At 42.5% G+C, this 23,698-nt stretch overlaps 4 protein-coding genes across 6 annotated transcripts; 2 read left to right on the forward strand and 2 right to left on the reverse strand.

Moving 5' to 3' along the window:
- Positions 1–1,259: 1,259 nt before the first annotated feature.
- LOC103988660 (small ribosomal subunit protein eS8) lies at positions 1,260–4,893 on the reverse strand. Its single transcript, XM_009407263.3, has 5 exons — positions 4,769–4,893; positions 4,568–4,640; positions 3,849–4,185; positions 1,642–1,817; positions 1,260–1,550 (listed from the first exon to the last, which is right to left on the reverse strand). The coding sequence occupies exons 1-5, from the start codon at positions 4,770–4,772 to the stop codon at positions 1,466–1,468; spliced, it is 675 nt and encodes a 224-aa protein (XP_009405538.1). The 5' UTR covers positions 4,773–4,893; the 3' UTR covers positions 1,260–1,465.
- A 2,446-nt stretch (positions 4,894–7,339) lies between these two features.
- On the forward strand, positions 7,340–8,851 carry LOC135677757 (uncharacterized). Of its 3 annotated transcripts, none has more exons than XM_065190147.1 (2): positions 7,340–7,584; positions 7,704–8,851. In XM_065190147.1, exon 2 carries the CDS (start codon positions 7,763–7,765, stop codon positions 8,645–8,647), a length of 885 nt encoding a protein of 294 aa, XP_065046219.1. In that variant the 5' UTR covers positions 7,340–7,584; positions 7,704–7,762; the 3' UTR covers positions 8,648–8,851. The 3 variants fall into 3 exon arrangements, with proteins under 3 accessions (XP_065046219.1, XP_065046218.1, XP_065046217.1); XM_065190146.1 differs by having other exon boundaries at positions 7,340–7,581; positions 7,695–8,850; XM_065190145.1 differs by having other exon boundaries at positions 7,695–8,848.
- A 3,691-nt stretch (positions 8,852–12,542) lies between these two features.
- On the reverse strand, positions 12,543–13,811 carry LOC103992258 (uncharacterized). Its single transcript, XM_009411892.2, has one exon. The coding sequence runs from the start codon at positions 13,809–13,811 to the stop codon at positions 12,543–12,545; it is 1,269 nt and encodes a 422-aa protein (XP_009410167.2).
- Positions 13,812–22,936: 9,125 nt separating this feature from the next.
- On the forward strand, positions 22,937–23,266 carry LOC103988668 (putative lipid-transfer protein DIR1). Its single transcript, XM_009407272.3, has one exon. It carries the CDS (start codon positions 22,937–22,939, stop codon positions 23,264–23,266), a length of 330 nt encoding a protein of 109 aa, XP_009405547.2.
- Positions 23,267–23,698: the final 432 nt, after the last annotated feature.

The raw sequence follows: 23,698 nt of genomic DNA on the forward strand, positions 1-23,698 counted from the left end.
AAGTATTATATCATCATTCTATCCAAGGAAGTCATTTAGTCCATTCCTTCGGTTTATCACTGGTAAAGCATCTGAGATAGTTTTCTAGGCATATATTTATCACTTCAATTTGCTCATCTATTCGCCGGTACTCATATTCAGCTTGATAACCTGTAAGCAAAAAAGCTCTGTCCAAAAGGAGCTATTAAAAATTTTATTGACAATGAAACCAAAAACTCCATGTAATTTAATTATGTTCTTGATAAAAATACGGACAACACGTGCAATAATATAAGGATGTCGTATAGTATAGAAACGAGCATATGAACATACTTCATAATGCCGATCCACAACAAAGATATAGTTTTCCCGAAGAGAGAGAGGAAGGGGAGAGCCTGTGGCCATTGCCCTGCTGTTTCTTCTCAGGGAGATATCATATATTAGAATATGTCCGACATGGGATGATTCGTTTCTGGTGCTTTGCTTCTCCTGGTTTCAGTTGTCGTGAAATAGAATGTAACCAAAATGTTTGACACGAGATTGGAAGATGGTCTCATTTACGGCATCCTGACATAATACGTTCCTTAAAGATCGGATGATCGATGCTTCTTGAGTAATATTAGTACACTGTTGATACATTTAATATTTTGAGAACAATGCTAATAAAGGGTAATTAATTATCAACACAATTTATCTATATGAAGAATGGATCATCAAGTTTATGTTATAAGGGAATGGACCGCAGAACCAGATATGCCTCCATATTAATCCGAGGAGCGAGCATAGGCATTGATTCTGAACTCCCTACAATGGCTTATCTCCTCCTCTCTTTCTTCTCTATATTTCCTGCTGTCATAGTTTTATCTTTATCTTCTCTCTCTCTCTTTTCTCTTTCTTTCTTTTATGGAGGAAGAATAAGCTACATTTTTATTGATGGTTCAATTTATACAACTGGGAAACCTAAATGAACATTCATGGACCATAAGCTTCGGAAAATAAGAAAAACAATGGTTGTAGTCCTACTGAAACCCTAGAAGACGAGGTTTTTAACCAAACCATGAAGATGGGTAGTTTGAACATCATGAAGAGAATATTATGCATTAAATGAAAACAGAATAAGTCAGGGTACAGCATGTAAATTCCCTTATGAGATCTGGCACACCTTGAATATTACCAAAGAATTGAGAAATCTTTCTTGGACCTTTTATGAAATGAGGCATGGGGCATCTGCAAAGATTTTCCGTAAAGAGACAAGAGCTTTAAAATTAAGCTTCTAATAATGTCACAAAAATTTGTACCCAGAGCAATTGATTAGAAATTTGTCAAATGTGACGATTAAATCTCAACATCTTGAAAAGCCAATGTTTGTCAAAATTTCCATATGCAAACATCCCTTGGAATACAAAACCCTAACCTGAAACAGGCAAGTGCACAACTATATCAATCTGAAACTTACTGCAGTGTACCAGAAATAAGTCGCTTCCCCTTAAGCTGCAGCTCCTGCACCCTTGCCCTTCTTTCGCTGGATCTTCTTCATGTAGAACTCAAGCTCCTTTCCTTCCAGTATGTATCTGTGCATCACGATTATCACATCCATTAGATCAAACAGTAGAGAAATCATCATGGATAATAGGAAAAGATTAAAAAGAAAATACTTCCTACCCATCAGCTCTCCCGCACTGGCCAGGGCGTGAAGAAATACAAGCTAACAACCTTCCAGCACCAAATTGCTCCTCGATGTGGGGATCAAGTGTACGGCCCTGCTGTCGCTTCTCCAGCTTCCTGGTTACATGGTTGCTCTTCTTTGCTTCCTCTGCTGCAGCTTCACCCTCCGGTACCTGACATAGGGCAAGGAAGAAAAAAAAAATTAAGGCAGATAACATCAATCAATTTTAGCAAAGATGAAAAATACAGTCTGGAACGTAGTGATGATTCAGCATGAAAGATCTAAAGCTGGAACCAAGCACATAGAAGATGGTCATACAGAAAAATTACTGCAAATGCCCCCTTCAATTATTTATGCAACTTTCTTTGGAGTATAAGAAAGTCTGCTGTACTGTAGCAACATATAGTTTTAATATAACTGATGGAACCATAAATATTAACAAAATCCAAATACTGCAGTTTTCCAGGTAGATAAGACTGCAATAGTATATATTATAGTGTGTGCAATATGAAGCAACTCAATTTAGATTGGCATACCAAAACTATATAGTGGCATTGAAGTCCTATAAAAGACAGACACTGATACTGTGTGCCACTCCCCAACATGAAGTGTAAAAGAATTGAATAAGATAAATCCTTATATCAAACTCTATCACCAGTTTGAAACAAAATCTCACCAACTGCATGCTGATGTGATCTTAAATCATGCAAACTGGGAACCATACCTACAAGTAAAAAACTACACAAAGGGATCTAAACAATCAGCAGAACCATAAGGACAATTCTAATTTTAGCAAAACTAAGAAACACCAAATGAAGTTGTCTCTTAAATAATTGTCATGTTCCCAATTTCAGATATAGCTAACTTGATAAACTGACTTGCAATGCAGATCAGACTGCAGATGAACAAAAATTGGGGTCACCAAATATTTGATGCCATCCAAATAAGATTGCACCCAAACATATACCAACACTTTGATTCATAATCCACTTTTTGCCAACAATGTAACAAGAACTTAGGACTTGTTATCAAGGAAGAGACAGGTCCTTATTTGAATCCATTGGTTGGCATCGAATAATATCCTACGTAAAAGTGCTTATGGATATCATAGAAAGTCCTTGGAGCTACACAAAATGCCATCAAGGGAGCTGATAAATAAAAATTCTAACCAAACCTCACTACTTTGAATTTTTCCTCAATTAAAAACTCATAACCATAATGGTTTTGGAATTTCAAGTCTACTTCAAGAAACAAGCTGCATATGTACCATTGGACAACCATATTTTAAACCTCAAATGAAATAGTTTGCTGCATGATCACCCAATTATGAAATCTTTGAATCTGTCACCTTTTTCTCCACTCAATCTTCATAATTCAAAACTATTGTTTCAAAGGAAATACGTAAATAGTGGGAGTCCCAATAATAAGTTCTGGGAATGGCAAGAATACCCTGCAATAGAAGCTCCGGCAAGCAACTAAACAGACTCTTATGCACATATAATATAAATGGAAAGGTGGTGAAGAAGCCGGTGTACCACCATAGTCAGACTGTCCGAGCACATACCGCACTCTTGAAATCACAAAATATAAAATCAAGAAAAGCCAGATACAAAAAGGTGAATATATGTTTACTATCACTGATTAATTGGCTCCAGAGAAGCTCAAGATTGTAACAAAACCAGTAAATATCATTTTGAATCAAACAAAGCAATCCTGCAGAAGGCCTAAGGTTACAGCAGTCGCCTCAGTGAAATCAGAATTACATGGTACATAGTGAAACAAGTAGATTCTTTTAATAGTGTATAATGAATTAACAAACTATTTCAAATATGATATCATAAATTAATTCATAAAACATTTTAAATATGATGAATGCATCTTAGATGAGCCATTGGTGGTCCCATGTAAAAAACTCCTACAAATGAGCGGTCCAAAGAGGAACGCTATATTTACAACTCAACTCTCCATCATCTATATCGCAAGGCAACAACCTTATTGTGACACCTAGCCTCGCCCTCACCTTAGATGAGGAATGTTACTCTCTTTAGATCAGAAAATGAGTTTTCAGACATGTAGAAAAGACTATGCACATATAAATTAAGCTATGAACTAAAATTCCAATAAAGAGAAGCACCAAGGTTAAAAAAGGTAAGAGTAAATTGAATTTAAAGAACAATAAAAACATAAAATAACAAGGATCCACCTCTGTTGCCTCCTTCTTGGCGGCTGCAGGGGCCTTCTTTTTCCTACCAATCTCGACACCGTAATGCTGGAGGTACCAATGCTTGAAGGGGGTAGCATCAACCTGCACGATGGCACTCTTCACAAGGGTCTGCGTCCTCACAAGTTCGTTGTTCGAAGCATTGTAGACCACATCAAGGATACGGGTCTTGCGAGTCACAGCCTCACTCCCCCATGAGTAATTCCCAGTGTCCAACCGGAGGGCCCTCCACTTCACATTGCCTCCTCGCACTCGAACCCTCCTCACTGTTTTGTTGCTGGAGAGTTTTGTGTTCGCCGGCTGCCTTCCCAATTCATACCTTTCAAAGGATAAAAACAGATACAAAAACAAATTTAAATAGAATAAAAGAAATTAAACCAAGGTGACTAAACACTCAAATTAGATCAAATAAATGTCTAATAGCACAAAAGACAATCAACAGATTACATCAGGAATCGAACCTTGCTGGATCAACAGCAAGAATAAATCGAAACCATAGTAATTCGAACAAATAAAGAACTTGTAAAAATTCACACGTCAAAACCCTGTCTCTTCGTTGGATACTTGGGGAAATCAAACAAAAGTGCACGAAAACCCAACTGCAAGCGAATAATAAAAATACGAGATTGAGGTACAAAAGCAACGCAACGACCTATGGTTAACCAGCTGAAGAGAGAGAGGGAGAGGGAGAGGGGTCTCACTTTCTCTTCTTCCTCCAGGCCTTCTTCTTGCCCCCAGTAGCGCGCCTCTTGTGCATGGAGTCCCGCGAGATACCTGACAGCATAAGGAGAGGGAGAGCGTCATGGACGTGAGCAACAAGATGAAGACTAAGCTAACAGATATTGGGGTTCCGAATCCTCGAATTGGAGGACGATTCCCAGACGAAGGCTTCGGATCCTTACCCATTTTGGCCGAGCGGTGGCGAGAAGCGCTTCGATTTCTCTCCTCGGAACTTCGCCGCCGCTACCCGTCGCACTTAGCGTTCAACACGTAATATATATAGCCCCCAAAAACCCTAAGGTGATCCCGCCTGCACCAGAGATGCACGTATGAGCAATGGAAAGCAAGCCATGGTGTCGCCCTCGTGGATGCTTATGTGGCAGAGTCGCGAAGTTTCTATTAACGGGTCGGATACAGGTCCTTGTTTTGGATTCACAAGCTTATCGGATTTGGATATTGATTTCAAGTGGATCAACCTAATGCAATGTACTAACAACATTTGGATGGTCCTAATGGCATATCTAAGTCATAATAAATGATACATTTACTAAATTTGATTCGACATGCTTGCAAGAGGTTTTCTCTGTCCGTCAGTAAAAGATTATTTTTTTATTAGATAAAAAAAATGATTAGTGAGTGTTCCTAATATAGTTTAATGTTATATATATATATATATATATATATATATATATATATATATATATATATATATATATATATATATATATATATATACTAATGACAATATATGCTCGACATCTCTACAACATGACTAGAGTTTTGACTTCCAACAGGTGGACATCAAACCCTGAAGCAATCTTATGATTTTCGAATTTAGTGTAACTATTGTCTACATGGAGATTCATCATACTAATTAATTCATGCTCGTGCCATGGACAAAGCAACGTTTCTAATTGCAAGTGTCCTGCGACAGTGCAATGTAGAGACTGGTTATCCATCTTTCTGGCAGGTTTAGATCGATATGGCACAAAGCAGTAAACTGGTTATCTATCTATTGATCAATATAGTCATCAGAATCTAATTAATTATATTATATATATCTTGGGCCACAAGAAGTCCGATCGGATCACCTGTATTATTCATATATAGGTAGCGACTACATTAAAAATGATTTTGTATCTTGTTCTAGCTATCAGTTCTAAGCTGCTTCTTTATCTTGCTTTCCATTCTCCTAGATTATTTCTTTTTTGTTGCAGAAAGTTGCTCTCCCTATTTGTACAGTGGCCTTTTCTCTTATCCTTTGCTTTAGAGTCATACAAGACGATAAAATTGTATGAACGGAAACTTAATTTGAACAGTAACAGATCCAACCTCAAGGTTTCCTTCAGCTTCTCAATCTATATATATTTGCTTCATGATCAACGTATACAGCTCGCTATCTTTTTCTCTTGCATTAGCAGGGCTGGGAACAACCTTCTAGGGTTTCATCATTCGTCATCTGACCTATGTATAATGGATTCCGATGAGTCCACAGGAGGAACCTTGGGAGCATGTTGATGCCACAGTTCGTCGAAGCATCTGCAGACAAACCTGATGTCTCTTGCACTAGTTAATGAATACTTCTCAGAAATATACACAACTCCATGCATGGTTGGAAGATAACTTTGCAGCCAGGCGTTAATTACCTTCCATCAGTTCTGAATGATCTTGACAAGGATGTGTCTACCAACACTGCAGTAGGCAGAGGAGATAGCAGCTTGGCTTAAACAAAGAGCACCAAGGGCAATGGTGCATCCATGGATATCACGATGAAGAGCGCTCAGATGAGAGGCCAAGAAGAGAAGCAGGAAGCTTCCCATTTCTGTTTAGTGCAGTGGGTTATGCTAATTAATCCCTGCTACTAGAAGCAACAGTTGTCGTAACGACCAATGTTGATGGTGTCTCAGAGGAAAAATAATACAAACACAATATGATTAACTACGGATGACCTAATGACAACATAATGGTGAGTTCCTCATTTCACGAGTCTAAAATTTCACCAGCATAATACATATTAGTATGTTAATTTAAGTTCGGATAGTACCAAGTGTTCGAATATGGAGCCAATCTTGGTTCTCGTCAAGCTATGTACAAGCTTTGTGTTGGAAAATAACTGGATTTGGTAGGGGTACTGTCAGTGGCATACTCGATAAAAAGTAAATATGATGCTTAAGATGGTGTTGGAAGAATAGAATATCCAAAGATGAAACACCCTCTCTTCTTTGTAAAATAAGGTTTTTAATGAGAATTAGTTTGTGAGATCAATTGTGTAAAAGTATGATGTAAAGGGTCGTCCGAATGATTATTGTATATTTGCGTGAAAATACTTGATTGATGTGTTGGATTAACGAGCTTGTGAGTAGGTGTGATATGATGTTCTAGTATTCACATCTCAAATCTCATATTAATACATTGCACATGAATTTTACGTTGAAAGATTTTAAATTTAAAATTCTCAAAAAACACAAAGAACTCGAGCATAAAAATAATCATTATCCTTGTGATTTTATGAAAATTCATATATAATAGAAGTCTACAGCCGAGAATTAAGAAAATTATTTCATGAAGTTGGACCCAAAATTTAGCTTTTATTTATTTATTTTTAAGAAAGAAACGATAAGGTGGTGGCCATCAGGGTACAACAATCAGTACATTGAACCTGGACATGCTTTGGCACATTCCACGTACCTAGACGACCCCAAACAAGATTCAACACGGATTAAGCTCCTCTTTATATTGCCTCGTCCATCACCTGCCTCTGCACTCGCTCCCTTGCAATGTGCGAGCCCGTACTCCATCACGTGCGAGAGCCCAGCATCAAGGCTTGTGCACGGGCATATACCGTCGCATAGCCGAACCATTCCACCTGGCACTCGGTATATCCCTCACCTCCTTCCTCGCCATTCCATAACCCCATCACCTTACATCTTGACTGCTCATAGACAAGCATCCACTGACCAATAGAGGAAGAGTGGACAATGCCATGAATATTCCTGTGGTAATCTCTCTCCTCGCTCTCTCTCTCTCTCTCTCTACACTAATAAAATGTCGTCACCTTCTCCACATTATTGTACTACAAAAAATGGTGACTCCATGATGACTCTCCAGTGTTGACAGCGTATATCCATCTCCTTCCCTGTAAAAGAGTCTTCTCTACGCCCTTTGAAGCCCCTGAAATGGCAGTTTCCATGAGGGCCAAGCGGGTGACCGATCCCCTCGGGGAGGATGCGAGGGCTCGTCTCCGAGGCTACGATCGCCGCCGGCTGACTGGCTATGCCAGCAGCGGCAGCGATCACGAGGCCTTGTCCAGCCTCGTCCATGCCTTCTTCGAGTGCGACGACTGCGACTCCCCCTCTGCGGCAGACGCTGCTGCTGCTGGTGAGCCTGGTGACCGGATGTCCGACTCGGATGGAGGAGATCAGTCCGAGAAGGCAGCGGCTGCGGTGGGAGAACTGGTCGGTGGGTGGAGGAAGAGCGACGACCCTTTCCGCCTCCGCCTCCTCTCTGACGCCTCCAAGGCCGCGGACGCCATGGCGACGCTGAGGTCGAGCGCTTCCGGGTATCGCCGGGCGGTCATGGCGCTGCTGAGGGAGATGGGTTACGACGCTGGGATATGCAAGGCGAGGTGGGAGAGCTCCGGGAACTTGGTCCACGGGAGTTACGAGTACATCGACGTGGTGGTGCCGGCGGGAAAGGAGGGGAAGGAAGATCGGCGTTACATCGTGGACCTGGGCTTCGCCGCGGAGTTCAAGGTGGCTCGAGCGACGGAGGCTTACGAAAACGTGGTGGCGGCGCTTCCGGAAATGATGGTGGCCCAGCCGGAGGAGGTGAAGCAGGTGGTGCGGATGGTGGGGGATGCGGGGCGGCGGTCGCTCAAGTCACAGGGCCTGCACGTGCCGCCGTGGCGGAAGGGGAGGTACATAATGGCTAAGTGGCTGGGGCCGTACCGGAGGACGGTCAACGCGGTCCCGGCGTCCGCCGCGCTCTCGGGGGCCGGCGGCGCCGAGGCCAAGTGTCGAGCCGTGGGATTCACGGCGGCCAAAGGCACCATCATATGCTGAAGCGAAGGATCGGGATAGGATATGCGGCGGACGACAGCGAGTCGGTGTTGGGAAGAAACGTGTCAATCATGTGACGGAATTGGAATTAAAGCAGATGATGACTGCCTTATTTAATATATATATATATATATATATTATTTTATCTTTCATTTAAATTTTGTGTTGATATTGCCACTTGATTGTATTCTTGCCAAATTGTTGTACTATTTGGCATTGATGTACTATGAATCACGGTTAAGTGGAAATGACATTAAGCTTATGACAGCAATTTGTATAAGTTCCAAGCATGTTCGTCCTGTAAAATGCCAAATAAAACTCTCTTCTTGTGTAGTATGTTGGAAACTCATAATTCATTTGGTATGCTCCATATGTCTTGTTGGTGTAAACAACTAAGTCGTGGCCTCGGGGCCAATGCGACTTGGTTCGGGTTCGGATGATGGGGGATCTTCCCGGGACGGCCCTTGAGATCGCTGAAGTGGTCGATTGCGATGGTCCGATCGAGACGGGGTCGCTGCTTCCTCCGAGAGGGAACTCCTCGCCCAGGCGTCTAGTGGGAGGCCTCTGTCTTCACACCTGCACACAGGTCGGGTCGGGGGAGCTCAGCCCAACCCCTCCGATGATCAAGTTAGTGAATAATCGTAAGGGGTTTTTTTATCTGTGTTGTGTCCTCCCTCATTTCCTTGGAGCGCGAGGGTTTTTATAGTGAGGGTTACCGTTGCCTGATGTGCCTGCCCGCAGGGAGCAGGATCGTACTTCTGGTAGTGTCTGACATCGATGTTGGCGTGGCGTAAAGGATCGAGCCTGAGCAGGGTGTTAATGTGCCTTGGTCGGCGTTCCGGTCCGCGTTGACCAGGTGCTGATAGGTCAACAGAGGCATGAGGCGTCATCTGGGGCAACTAACGTCACCCGAGTCTTATCGTCATTATTACCCTCATCATATTCCCCCCGAAGGAAGCTATGCGTCGGTTGTTGTAAAAGGGGGGTTCGAGGCATGGCTTCAACTTTAAGAAACTATCCCTACTGGGTGGTTGCCGGCCCGTTACCAGGGGTGTGGGAATTATGAAGTTTAGTAACTAAGGAGGGTTGGATGTGCAGCGGTGGCCTTGGGCAGTATGCGGTCGAGGAGCGTGACTCGGGCAGGCAGGTTGCGCAGAGGTAGTGGTCTTGGGCAACATGCAACCGAGGAGCACGACTCAGGCGGGCAGGCCGCACAGAGGTAGTGGTCTCAGGCAGCACGCAGCCAAGGAGCGCGACTCAAGCGGGCAGTCCACGCAGAGGTAGTGGTCTCGGGCAACACACAACCGAGGAGCACGACTCAAGCGGGCAGGCCGCGCAGAGGTAGTGGTCTCGGGCAACACGCAACCGAGGAGCACGACTTAGGCGGGCAGGCCGCGTAGAGGTAGTGGTCTCGTGTATCATGCAGCCGAGGAGCACGACTCAGGCAGGCAGGCCGCACAGAGGTAGTGGTCTCAGGCAGCACGCAGCCAAGGAGCGCGACTCAAGCGGGCAGTCCGCGCAGAGGTAGTGGTCTCGGCCAACACACAACCGAGGAGCACGACTCAAGCGGGCAGGCCGCGCAGAGGTAGTGGTCTCGGGCAACACGCAACCGAGGAGCAGGATGCAGCCAAGGAGCACGACTCAAGCGGGAAGGCCGCGCAGAGGTAGTGGTCTCGGGCAACATGCAGCCGAGGAGCACGACTCGCGTAGAGGTAGTGGTCTCAAGCGACATGCAGCCGAGGAGCACGACTCAGGCGGGCAAGCCGCGCATAGGTAGTGGTCTTGGGCAACATAGAGCCGAGGAGCACGACTCAGGCGGGCAGGCCACGCAAAGGTCGTGGTCTCGGGCAACATGCAGCCGAGACGCAACTTGGTTTTGATCAGCAATTCATTGCTTAGTGACATGCGGCCGCGGGTGGCCAGGCCATTCTTCGTCTAGGGAAGCCCAAGGGACCGTCACTTTCAGGAGTCGCCGGTTTTCAAGGCTGAGAAGGCCAGCGCTTTCAGCATTCGCACCGCGCGCCCGACGGCTGCCACGTCAAGCCACATTTATGGTGAGGTGACGTTTGGTTTGCCTGACGCAACGTGCTTCAGGAGAGGAAGGGTCACCGTTTTGGCGGGATTTGGCCTATAAATAGCGTGCAATTGGCTTCCTGCACGTCTCCTTACTTGCATTCACCCAGTTGCTTCTTCGGACCCTATTGCTTCGTCCGAATCGGTTGTCCTGCTGTTCCTTCCTAAGGTCGGTAAGGATGGCTTCCCCTTCTTCCTTACCCTTGCCTTCTTCACCATCCACCTTTGGTAATGCCGGAGAGAAAACATTGCCGCCGAGCCCCAACTCGTCATCCGACGAAAAAGCGGCTAGGGCTCTCGAAGCCTTAATGTGGCCGCACGACCTCGACTCGACTGTGAGCGAGTCGTCACTTGGTTACCTCCAGGGCCGTTATGGTATCCCGGAGGAATTTGTGCTTTCTGCCCCTGAGCCAGGGCAGCGGGCGTACGACCCTATCCAAAAGGGCTTCACCTTAACTTTAGACGCCTTTGAGGTCGGGCTACGCCTCCCATTGCATCCCGTCATCACCTCTTTTATCTCGTGGTGGCGCATTTCCCCGTCATAGATGGCACCGAACTCCTGGCGCTATTTGGTGGCGTTCCTAGGGGAGTGCCACTACGCCAATATTGCCCCAACCCGGTCTCTCTTCCTCTCCTATTTTCGCCTTTCCAAGGGGTCGGGGGGTTACTATCTGTCCACCCGACCGGGCTTCTAGGTTAGCGGGGCTCCTTCCAGTAATAAGGGATGGAAGGGGCGTTTCTTTTTTGTCTGCCGTTCGGAGGACTGGGGCTTCGGGCTCTGGTGGGCGGCGCGCATGATTGACAACACCGCCCCGGCCCTGAACGACGAGGAGCGCAGGGACCTTTGGCAGCTTAAGGAGATTCTCCTAGCCTCCCGGGCTATTTGGGAAATGACCGAGGGGTGGCTAGTCGAGGCGGGTCTTAGCCCGGTGCCTCGAGGTATGCCCGCAGTGGGTAGCGTTAGGGTTTTCCAAAAGATCGTTTTTGGTGTTCCGACCAATGTCGGTGTTTTCGTGCAGAGATGGTGAACCTCATCGCTGTGCGGGGGGCGTTCTTCATCGGCCACGTCGTCGCATCAAACGACCGAGCCAAGGGCTAGCTCAAAAGAAGCGCCAGTAGAACTCGAGGCCAGACGACCCCGGAAGAAATTGAAGATCGGCGTCCAGAAGGAGGATATGTCGCCAGCTCCGGCCAAGGAGGTCGTTGTCGAACCGGGCCGTTGTGATCGACAACGGGGCCCTGGTCGGGGCGAGGCCGGCCCATGCAATGAAGGGGCAGGGAAGGCGCCTCGGGAACCCTCCATCTGCGACTTGTGTTGCCTCCCTACAGGAGTGCAGGATGAGCCCTATCAAGCTCGGGTGATGGGGGGACTTCCGGAGGGCCAGCCCTCCGACCCGCTGGTTGCCCGGTGGGTGGGCCTGACCCACGGGACCCGGGTATGGGCCGACGGGGAGGCCGCGACCTCCTTCGCGCGAGGCGGGCTTCATCCCGATATGGCTTGAGATCTGTACACCATGCCCTCGGACGTTTTGCTGGGCAAGTCTGCTAAGTCGTTGCTGTGGGTAAGCGTCTTGCTATCGACTTCCTGCCTATGCCAGAACGTTACTTGTCTTGACTCTTTCTCTTTGCAGGGCCATCATTATACCACGACGTTGATGGACTGTGTGCTCGAAGCGGTTGTGGCCCTCGACGTTTTGAGCGACCGCAACGCGGAGCTGCGTCGGCAGATTGAGGAGGTCCGCGCAGGGGCGGCTTCGGGGGCTTCCCCAGACCTCTCCGGTCCTAGCGTGGGTCGGAAACTTCACCATCTGGTGGTAGGTGGAATCTACGGCTCTAATCTTGTTGAGGGTGGGCATCCGAGGATGGCGTTGTATGCAATAGGGAGATCCACCACTAAAAAGGTGGACATCACCGTCTTCGATCTGGGCGGCGCTCCCAAAGTCAGGGGCAGGGTGACGGCTCCCAACGGCGAGATCGAGTCGCTGGTGAACCTCGTGAGCGCCGAGCACATGGGCTCCACGGCTTCTTTAGCCAACCCAAGTTTCCGGAAAGCGTCAAGATAGAGCACATCAGTTGAGCTCCCCGTGTTGATCATGATCCTCCTTACCTGGGTGTTAGTGATCCGAGCTGTTATTACGAGCGCATCGTCATGCTCTGATCGCTCAGCGCCCTCGGGAGGGAACGCGACCTCGGGGTCGGGGCCACGTTGGGGAGCATCGGCCCTAGCGGAGCGAGCATATGCCTTCCTTCCGGACATACTATTTCCTTTGGATGCTGGGCCTCTTGTGATGACGTCGATTTGGCGCTCCACAGGGCTCGCCGGATGGGGCGAAAGCTCCCTGTCCCGACGGATATACCGATTGAGGTGTCCTCTGTGGACGAGCTCCTCGATTTGCCGCTTCAGCTCGCGGCACTCCTCAGTATCATGCCCGCTTTGCCGGTGGAAGCGGCAATACTTGGATCGGTCGGCGAGTTCCCGCGGGCTTTTCATCGGGTTGGGGGCCCTGAGTAACCCATTTTCCCTTATTTGGAGAAATATCTCCGTTCGGGACACGCCCAAAGAGGGCAACGGGGTCCTCAGCACCGGCGGGTTAGGCCGGTCCATCCTGCGCCTCGGCGCGGTGGACGATTGTCCCCGAGCCGGCTCCCGCCTAGCCCTCTTGTGCTCCTCCCACTTCCCGACTATCCAAGCCTCGACCGCGATGAACTGGTTCGCGCGTTGAAGCATCTCAGGCACCGTAGTGGGGGGTCGCTCCACGAGGGACCAGAAGAATCTGGAAGGTCGCAGGCCTATCATAAACCCCTGCATCAATAGAGAGGGATGAGCGTCCGGTAATCCCCGAATTTGTGTTGCAAAACAATTCACAAAGTGGGAGAGGGGCTTGTCCTCCCTTTGGTTGAGTCCGAGGAGCAACGCAATAGAAGGTTTCGGTCGGGCGTAGGCCAAAAAGTTGAGTTCGAAGTCCTTGACGAGTTGGTCAAAGGAGGCGATCGTCCCGGTCTTCAGGCCGTTGTACCACGCGCGGGCCGGACCTCTCAGAGTGGTGGGAAACGCTCTGCACATCAAAGCATCATAGGTTCTATACAGCGCCATCTGGGTGCGGAAAACGACAATATGGTCCGCTGGGTCGGTGGAGCCATCGTATGCGTCCAGGGAGGGAAGTCGAAAGTTCGGGGGGACTGTCTGATCGTGTATCTCGGGTATGAATGGAGATCGCTAGTGTGCGTCTTCCCCAAGCTCTCCCCTTGACCCACGAACCTCTTTCTGCACCTCGTCGAGCCGTTGACTAACGAAGCGTAGTTGGGCTCGCAGGGAATTAGTGGAGTATGAGGAAAATGCCTCGGGCTCCGGGCGGCTTCTCGGGTTTGCCGTTGCTCGGTTCCCGAGTGGGGCCGTGGACTCCCGGGGTGGGGTGCGAGCTAGAACAGGTGGGTCTTGTTGCCGCAGTGGTTGGATCGCAGGCGGGTGCTACGGTCGAGAAACGAGTGGGATAATGGACTGCACCATATCGGTCAGAGTTCGGACTTGATGAGTGAGGTCCTGAAAGGCCTCGGACGACACGGGCGACGGGCCAGCTGGGGCGCCGTCTGGCGGTGACAGACCTGAGTCATTAAATATCCGTCAATAGCGCTCTAAAGTCACGGCGGGGGGTTCATCTCGAGGTTCTCCGCGCGGGGGGTGTTCCCCCGGAGCTTCGATCGGGTGTGACCCCTCAGCCACAAGCTCGTCTGAGCCAATTGGGTGATCCCTTGACATTCGGGCCCTCCTTCTAGCGCAAAAAATGTTGGTGTAAACAACTTTAAGCCGTGGCCTCGGGGCCGATGCGGCTTGGTTCGAGTCTGGATGATGGGGGATCTTCCTGGGGCGGCCCTTGAGATCGCTGAAGTGGCTGATTGCGATGGTTCGATCGAGACGAGGTCGTTGCTTCCTCCGGGAGGGAACTCCTCGCTTGGGCGTCTAGTGGGAGGCCTCCGTCTTCACACCTGCACATAGGTCGGGTTGGGGAAGTTCGGCCCGACCCCTCCGACAATCAAGTTAGTGAATAATCGCAGGGGATTTTTTATCTGTGTTGTGTCCTCCCTCATTTCCTTGGAGCGCGAGGGTTTTTATAGTGAGGGTTACCGTTGCCTGATGTGCCTGCCCGCAGGGAGCAGGATCGTACTTCTAGTAGTGTTTGACATCGATGTTGGCGTGACGTAAAGGATCGAGCCTGAGCAGGTGTTAATGTGCCTTGGTCGGCGTTTCGATCCGCATTGACCATGTGCTGACAGGTCAACAGAGGCGTGAGGCGTCATCTGGGGCAGCTGACGTCACCCGAGTCTTATCACCATTATTACCCTCATCATGTCTAACGCTATTTTGAAATATATTATTATCTATGATCTTTCATGATAAATAAAGTAAAGTCATTAAATTAACAACTAGTTAAATCAGAAAATTAGTTTTAAGCATATGTAAAATTAATTCTAAAAAGGACAACGTTGACATTGCATGACTGCTTAACTAGTTGAATGTCATTAAATTTAAATCATACATTAAGTCAAGTGACATTTGATCATCAACATTGGGAAATTTTGGGTTTAATGAAAATTCCAGCAGGAACGAATAGAGACAAAATTAGGGGAAGGATAGATGTTCCCGTTCCAAGATCATAAAGGCAACGTGGAAAGAGCTCGATATGTCCGCCGAATCGTGATGGCTTGATGATCAGTACATTGAACCTGGACATGGTTCTGCAGATTGAACTTACGTAGATGGCCATCGCCAGCTCGACCTTCTCCCTTCGACATTGCTTGTCATGTGCACGCTTTCTTTATTCTCCTCTTACCCTTCGCTGACCGAGTGTTGAACCTCCAAACACATGCGACTACGACAAGGTGAGGTCTTATCGACAATGACTGCCAACTCCGGTGCTACTGTAGGAAAGATGCAATTCAAAATATTAAGGTCCATATGCTCCCTCCACCTTTACGAAAGAAGTGCTTATTTGAGCTAGCATTCCACGCAGCTACAGATCCTCTCTCTCATGACAGGCCGAGGATCTTCTAGGCGGCTAATGGGATCTCTCAGCAAAGTGCCTTCGAGAAATCAAGTTGCCAGGACGGAGAGAGAGAGAGAGAGAGAGAGAGAGAGAGAGAGCATGGCGATCTGGTGACCAGGAACGTTGAGACGGAGAAGACGATGTGGAAAATAGAGGGTTGAGATAATGGAGATCAAGAGAATATCCAACGTGGTCAATCCAACTTTGGGTTTTGGACTTGCAGCTAGTATTATTTTGGAACTTTTTAATTAAAATATATTTAATTATAAAAATTACATGTAAGAATGCTTCAATAAAAAATTTAAATTTAAAAAGACTTTCCATATAAGAAAAAAAATGATTTGACTTATCAGGTGGTATATGCATAATATATATCGCCCCAATGTGTCAAAGTGTTGGTACGACGATATATGTTAATGACATAGAAATTTTTTTAAAAATTTATTTAAAATTATTTAAAAAATAAAAAAATTAGATTAAGATTTTTAAGTTAAGATTGAATATAAATTTTATATAATTTTATCAAAAAAAATTCTAAATTTGAAAGGAATTGTGCTATATATTTTTTCAGATTTTGAGGAGTTGCATGTTACAAATTGTCATTCCTTTAATATTAAATTATCTATAAAAATATTTAAATTATTAGATTATGAGTTAAAATTTAATATTCAAATGAATCAAATAATAAATTGATTGATCGACAGATCTACTTAGTTTTACCATAAAAAAGAATGACGAAAATCCATGAGTGGTGGATCGAGGTCTTTGGTCATATATATTTATACATCAATATGCTATTTTTGTTTGATCCAATCCTTAAATTGATTTCGTAATATAATATACTAATACACCATTGCTATCGGTGCATGAATGTGGTGATAGTCATAATTTGATTGTCATAAACCACACTGTTTAAGATGATTTCTAAAATAAGTATAATTGTTTATATTAGCGTAGAGGTTAGAGAATGTCAGAATTTTGACTTTCACTATTGACCTATTACTCTATATTATAAGATCAATCACCATACTACTATTGGTCATAAGATCGTCTATAATATAATGGTTGGGAATATGATGAGTCCTACTTTATGTTTATGTTGTAATGGTGAAACTAATGCTACTATTTTTCCTTTTGTATTTGCACACTGGACGAATGATTGTAATGCTTAGGGATCTTTAGTTCATTGAGTAGTTCGACGATATTGTCCGACACCTTTTGATGTGTTCTGACCGAGAGGAATCTTCCTTTTACTTGGGATGTTGTTCCTCTTCTTCTATTAACTCTGTGATAAAATGTAAAGGTTGTGGAGGATCTTTTGCCTTATTAAGTAAAGAATTCTTTTGATTATCTACTGCTTTGGCTTATTCAATCATTGGTTGTGAATCTTCTTTATAGTATTCAAGGTCAATATGATCAATATTTGGTTTATCTAATTTCTTATCTAGCTCGATACATCTCAAACTTAACCATATATCAAAGTAGATATATACTAATTTCTTTAACTATGTACATGATAGTTTATTATAGACCTTTGTGTGAACTAATATGAATATTAACTAGTTACGTTTGGGACCACTCGATGTTGTTATCTGTGAAAGTACACAAACGTTGACCAGTTATATTTTATGCAGATCCTCTATATTATAACCATCACTGGACTATAAAAAGATATGCAAAGATTTTATTAGCTTAATCAATAATTAATGTCAATATGTGTGCAACTGTCTTACTAGGATCCATATTATAATGACATGATATAGCTACAACGTCAGAGAATGAACTGATAATTACTCATAATAATTGGCCCTTTATAATAGCATCAACACTTTTTTGGCAAGAGTCAGTAAATAATTTTTATTATTACCGATAATAAATTTGATCGTGTTCTAAGACTATTGAAATTGAATTGTCAGACTTAGATAATACATTATAAGACAAATAATTTCGTTAGTAAGAATTTGTAAATGATTTCATGTTCCTTGTATTCTGATTATCTTAGTCCATATGAACTTGGTCTTATGGTTGATGATATGTAAGTATTGATTGGCCTTAAAATCATTTGTAAAAGCTTTTTTGGTTTTAACTTTTGCTGTAGTATATGTCTAAAATAAAACATTTGTGGATGTTTCTTCACATCGATCTTATGGAGGATAACATAAAATAGTTCAACTCTTATTATAATTTCATTCACGTTTTCCTAAGATCTAGAAAAAAGAATAATTTTTTTCATCACTAAGATTTTGAGTACCTTGAACTCAATCATTGATCATTACCTTGAGACCTTATTTCTTTTGATGGATTGACTTTAAGGTAATAAAATTTATACTAAAATGAGTAATGTTAGGTCAGAGTATTTCATCATTTATATACTTTTGTATCAAGGAGTGGACCTAATAAATAATGGTCATATGTAAACTTTGTCACTAACGATGCCTTTACCACATACTCGCTTACTGATTATAACTTACCAAATTTCTTCAACATTAGGTTCATGAAGTCAGCTATACATGGAGTCCAAAATAATTTTTTTAATTAATTATAAACTAATATTCTTGAAATTAGCTCCATTGTCGGTGACTATTTAGACAATGTATTGTGGCCCAATTTCCTCTACTATGGTATCAATTAGGTTTTCAATATAGTTTAAATATTAAATCTGATTGGAAGTGTCAACTAACTTATGAAAAATGATTCTTCTATTCTAATACATAAAAAAGTTAATGATGCTCATTCTTATAGGTCATATCCAATTATCACATATTAGTGTCACTCTATATTTATCTCACTATCTCTCGAAGGATTTAATCTAATCTTCACCTCCTCATATGTTATAGATCTCCTTCAGTGTTAAAGATTGGATCCTCATTTTAGCCTTTTGGATTGAAGATATCTTACTCTAATGAACATTGGATTGTGCTCAATGGAATTATAGAAGTTAAAGCACTTAGATATTATCTTGCCAAATTCTCACTTCTTTTCTTTTGTACGGGCATCATTCATTTATGTTTGTTTTGCTATTTATAAAGAATATACTTACGGATCAATCTCAATAATATCTAGTCTCCTATCAAGTCTTATAATAAAAACACTAATTCTACTCTATCTCATACTATCAATCCTACTTAATTAAGAAGAAGAGACAATTAGTTGCATTGTGTTAGCACTCATACAATCTCTATGGCGTAGACCCATTGCCACTACCATACTCTCATTGTGAGTGAGATTATTGATGATTCATTGTATTATCATACATGTATTGATTTTTTAATAAAATATAAATCTTAACTCTGGGATTTGGATCGATATTACCGTCGAATAGTAGTTCTTATGTAGCCATGTGGTATTCTTCCACTTCCTGGCCTTCTTTTTAATTACGTAATTTCTTATTTAATTTAACTTCTTTTGAAATAATTGATAGATCTCTATTGGAACTTATTTGCATTTTGCAATATAAGGATAGTCGCTGACCAAATGTTACTTCAACTGAGTGATTCTTCTATCTCGGTCAATGTAGTCATAATGTTTGCATTACTAATGATGATAGCTTTCGTCCATATGACGAGCATGATCCCAAGCGTCATCATATATTTGTTCCTTTGGTACTATGTTACTATAAGAATTTATCAAATTAACAAGCTATGATTAGACTTAATTTAAAATAACAAGATGGTGATATACGTAATGAATCATACTTTGCTATTATAAATATGTCAATCAACCTAATAGACATTAAATACACTGATCCAATATAGATCAAATTACGATGAGATTATCATTAAATATACTAATCATAAATGTTAAAAACACTAATAAGTCTTTAATTGACTCTTTTTTATAAATATAAGCATGTTAAATACCCTAATAATTATTAAATATATAGAATTGACCAAATATAGGTTAAAAAATAACATAATCATAATTAAACCCATAAATTATAATATTAAAAAAATTAATTAATCTATAGTTAACCCTATTATACCATTATAAATATGTCAAACATGATTAAATATACAAATTTGATTCAATATAAATCAAGTTACAATAAAATCATTATTAAATATAGTAATTATAATATTAATATAATTAATTACTTTCTAATTAGATTTATTTCGTCACTATAAATATATCAAACATCGTAATATAAATTAAATATATTGAATTGACCCAATATGAGCCAAATTTTGATCAAATTATTATTAAAATTACTGACCATAATACTAAAAAGTTTAATTAAAACCTAATTAAATCTATTCTACTATTATAAATATATAAATCATAATAATATGTATTAAATACAAAGATTTCACCCAATATGTGTATTAAAATCTTAATTACTACATAATTAAATATATTTCTACCATCATAAATATATTAAATAATATATTAGATATATTAAATAGGCTTAATCATCTCATAAATTAACAAAAATCTAGAAATAAAAATATATATATATATATATATATTTCTTGATTAAAATATTCTCTAATTTAAGTGTTAATCCTTTCAAATTTGATCAAATTCATAAATCAGTTTAAGAATATGAAAATATAAGAATCAGATAGAGATGTGAGTAAATTGAAGAGTGGAAGAGAGTTAAAGATAAACCATTTCTTTTGGTTTAAATGATCAAACAAACTATTTAAAATATGACAATTTCAACTCTTTAGTAGTAGTATTGGACAAAATCCGATCATTATTGATCAATATAGATTAAAATAAATAAATAAAATTTGATCATTCTATCCTCATATAGTTCTCGTTGGATACGAGGTCCTCTATTATTAACTATTGGATATAAGATAGTTCAAAATCCTCTATTATTATTAGGGTCAATTACTTAGTCAATTTTTCTAATTATGTACTGTTTGTTACCGTACATATAACTCTTATTATAAAAAAGAACTTTATAATGAACTTTACATGGTCACAATACCATCTGATTAAATGAAAAATGAGGCTATGGTGTACACAGAGGAACTCATCGTGTATGAAATAACCATAAAAATAATGAAATTCATTATTTTTTTTTTGTATCATTATAACTTTTTTTTTTTTTCAAATAAAAAACCTTGATGGAATAAAAAATCATGGTATCATACTGTTACCGGTAGCACAACTAATCTGGAAAAAAAAAAGTATTATACATTTTAAATTTTTAATGTGGTGAATATCTTTGGGTGCTTTTATTACTTTCTCTAATTGATTCATCGAGATGTTTTCCTAACACAAAAGTCTCTTCTACAGGACCAATAGGATTAAACAGTGGTGATAATGAATGCATCATTCCACCCGACAAGACATGCGGCTGATCAAAAGATGGAGACGTGAAAAAATTGAAAGACAACAAAGAACCTGCAATTGCAGCAAAGCGCCAAGGTTGGGTTTCGATGTGGTTCAGATCATCTCTCTCTCTCTCTGTGAGAGGGTGATGGAGGCCTAAATTGGAATAATAATGCTTAGTGAGAATAATAATGAAAAAAGAGCCAGCCACTGAATTATTGCCCAATATGGAGACAAGCATGTTCCTTCAATGGCCCCATAAATATCACTGAAAGGCTTACCAGCAATGGCGTCCCAAATGGCTCTAGTTTGAGCAAGAGGAAACAAACAAATCACAGCATATTTTGGTGAATAACTTGAAGATTTGATTGATATTTTAGAAAGAAGGTGATTAAGTAGGGTACTGCGAATGCAATTCAATGGTAGAGGAGAGAAAGATGAGCGATGGGGAGCTGGCGGCCATATGGCCCGAGAAGCCCGGCTGTGCGTGTCACACGAGCAAACACTCATGGCATCACCATCAGGAGACAACATTATCGAACACCTCCAAATGTCTTGGGTGCTCCACGGTGACTTGGCCAAGTGCCGAGTGTTGTAAGTTTTGGGACACGACGACGTGTGGTCATAAGCTGTAGGTGCCCCACGGTTGGACGTCATCTCAAACATTTGGAGAGGACGTAGCACCTAATCCTTCGATTGCGTCTTCTTCCTTTGGCGCCGACGGCGAAGTCCGGGGAGTTGAGGAGGGCGATCGTCGTGGAGGAGGACGGCAGGGTCGCGACGTTCGAGGAGGCGGCTTTTTATCGACAATCTTCTGTCGATTTGATTGTTCGGCGGTGCTGTAGTTGATTTCTGCGATTGAAGAGAAAGAAAATAGATGGCAGAAAAAGACACCACCTTTATAAGAAAAACATCGATGTCAATCAAGACTGTCAAAAAAAAGTTTCCACCTTTGGTTCTGTTCCCGCATGCAGTGTGTTTGCTTGCACCGAAAAGAGAGAGAGGTCGAGCGGTAGCATCTCTCGACTGGCTCAGAATGGGACGTGCAGGGCACGGAGGAAGGCCGCTGCAATACCAGCACACATTAGGTGTTTGTTGTGATCAAGAAATAAGGAAGACGGCACATCCTGTAAATAGTGTTTCTTTTTCCTGTTCCTATGTGTTCTTTCCATGTACATGGATCACCAACTTGAACAAAAACTATTAATCGAACCCACGACAACATCAATAAAATATTATATAATGTGTTTATTTTATTCACTTCCTACACCTGTCAACTTTTAATCTTTAGGTAGAGACGACAACAAATGTTACCAACAATCCAAGAAAAAGGAAATATGTGATGAGTGTTGTTGTTAGCCTTTTAAAATATTAGAAAGATTTCATGGGGGTTCTTTACATAGTTATCCTTGCAAAGCTTTACCCTTGACATTTTGATACATTGTTTTTTTCTCCTTAACATGCGTCCAGAGAATTTCTATTGATCATACTATTTATAAATATAAACACGGTTAGAGAACTGATGCAATGCAAATTAATTAGGTGAACAAACAAAGATAGATAGATAGATAGATAGATAGATAGGGTTACCATGTAAAATTTAGAGTTCATTAATATCAATCAACGCATGCATGTTGAGGTCTTCTTCTCCAAGAAGATTGACATGAGATTCTTGTGTATTTATTATTTATTTGAACTGAATGAACTGAGAAACTTCGCTGTCGTGGAAATAATAAATAGTAACTTTGCTGTACTCGTCGCAAACGGAAACCAGCATTTAAGCTTTCCCAACTTCAAACCATCTCCTTCGACCTCCATCTGTAACTCCAACAGTACATGATATGGAGCTCTCTATGTATACCAAGGCAGCGCAGAGAGCCTCAAGGCATCAACGATGGAGTCCCGTCAAGCGGCGTTCGCTCTCCTGCTCCTGCTTCTGGTGGCCAGCGCTAGCGGCCGGAAGGTGAAGGTAACTTCGGGGGGCGTCTGCAACGTGTCGCCCGGAGGCCTGTCAGCCTGCAGGTCGGCCGTCAGCAAGTGGTTCCCGGACAAGACTCCATCGCCGGAGTGCTGCGCCGCAGTCGCCACCGCCGACTTCGGCTGCTTCTGCTCCTACATCAAGTCGCCCCTACTCGGGCTCTTTTGGGTCAGCTCCGACCGGGTCAAGCAGCTCCCCGCCAAGTGCCACGTCGACCGACCTCTGCCCGACTGCGTATCCGCATAGACACTGGTACGTATAGATGTCCGGGTGAGTATAACTGTACGTGGCCAGGTACTCGTGTGTAATGTTTTCATTAGTAATATCGATATACGGACGTTCGAATACGCGTGCAAAGATGTTGCTATTCTTGTTCGTATATGCTTCTTCCAATACACCAAATAGTAGGGAAAGGCCTGCAATATTCACATAAGGTAAAACCCATTTTATATATATATATATATATATATATATATATATATATATGAAATTCTGTCAAAAAGAAAAAGGCTTTCAAGAGTTTTTAGGAAAGTAACCAATCAATATCTCAAATTTAACGGATTTAATAGTTACCATTTAGAAGCAAATTCAGTACATATATATCCCTGCCTGTAAAGCTAAAGATATACAAATATGGCAGTATAATAATACCCATCAATAAACTGTTGGCATTTCTAA

Source organism: Musa acuminata, chromosome BXJ1-6, assembly GCF_036884655.1.
Source record: "Musa acuminata AAA Group cultivar baxijiao chromosome BXJ1-6, Cavendish_Baxijiao_AAA, whole genome shotgun sequence".
NCBI classification, from domain to species: Eukaryota; Viridiplantae; Streptophyta; class Magnoliopsida; order Zingiberales; family Musaceae; genus Musa; species Musa acuminata.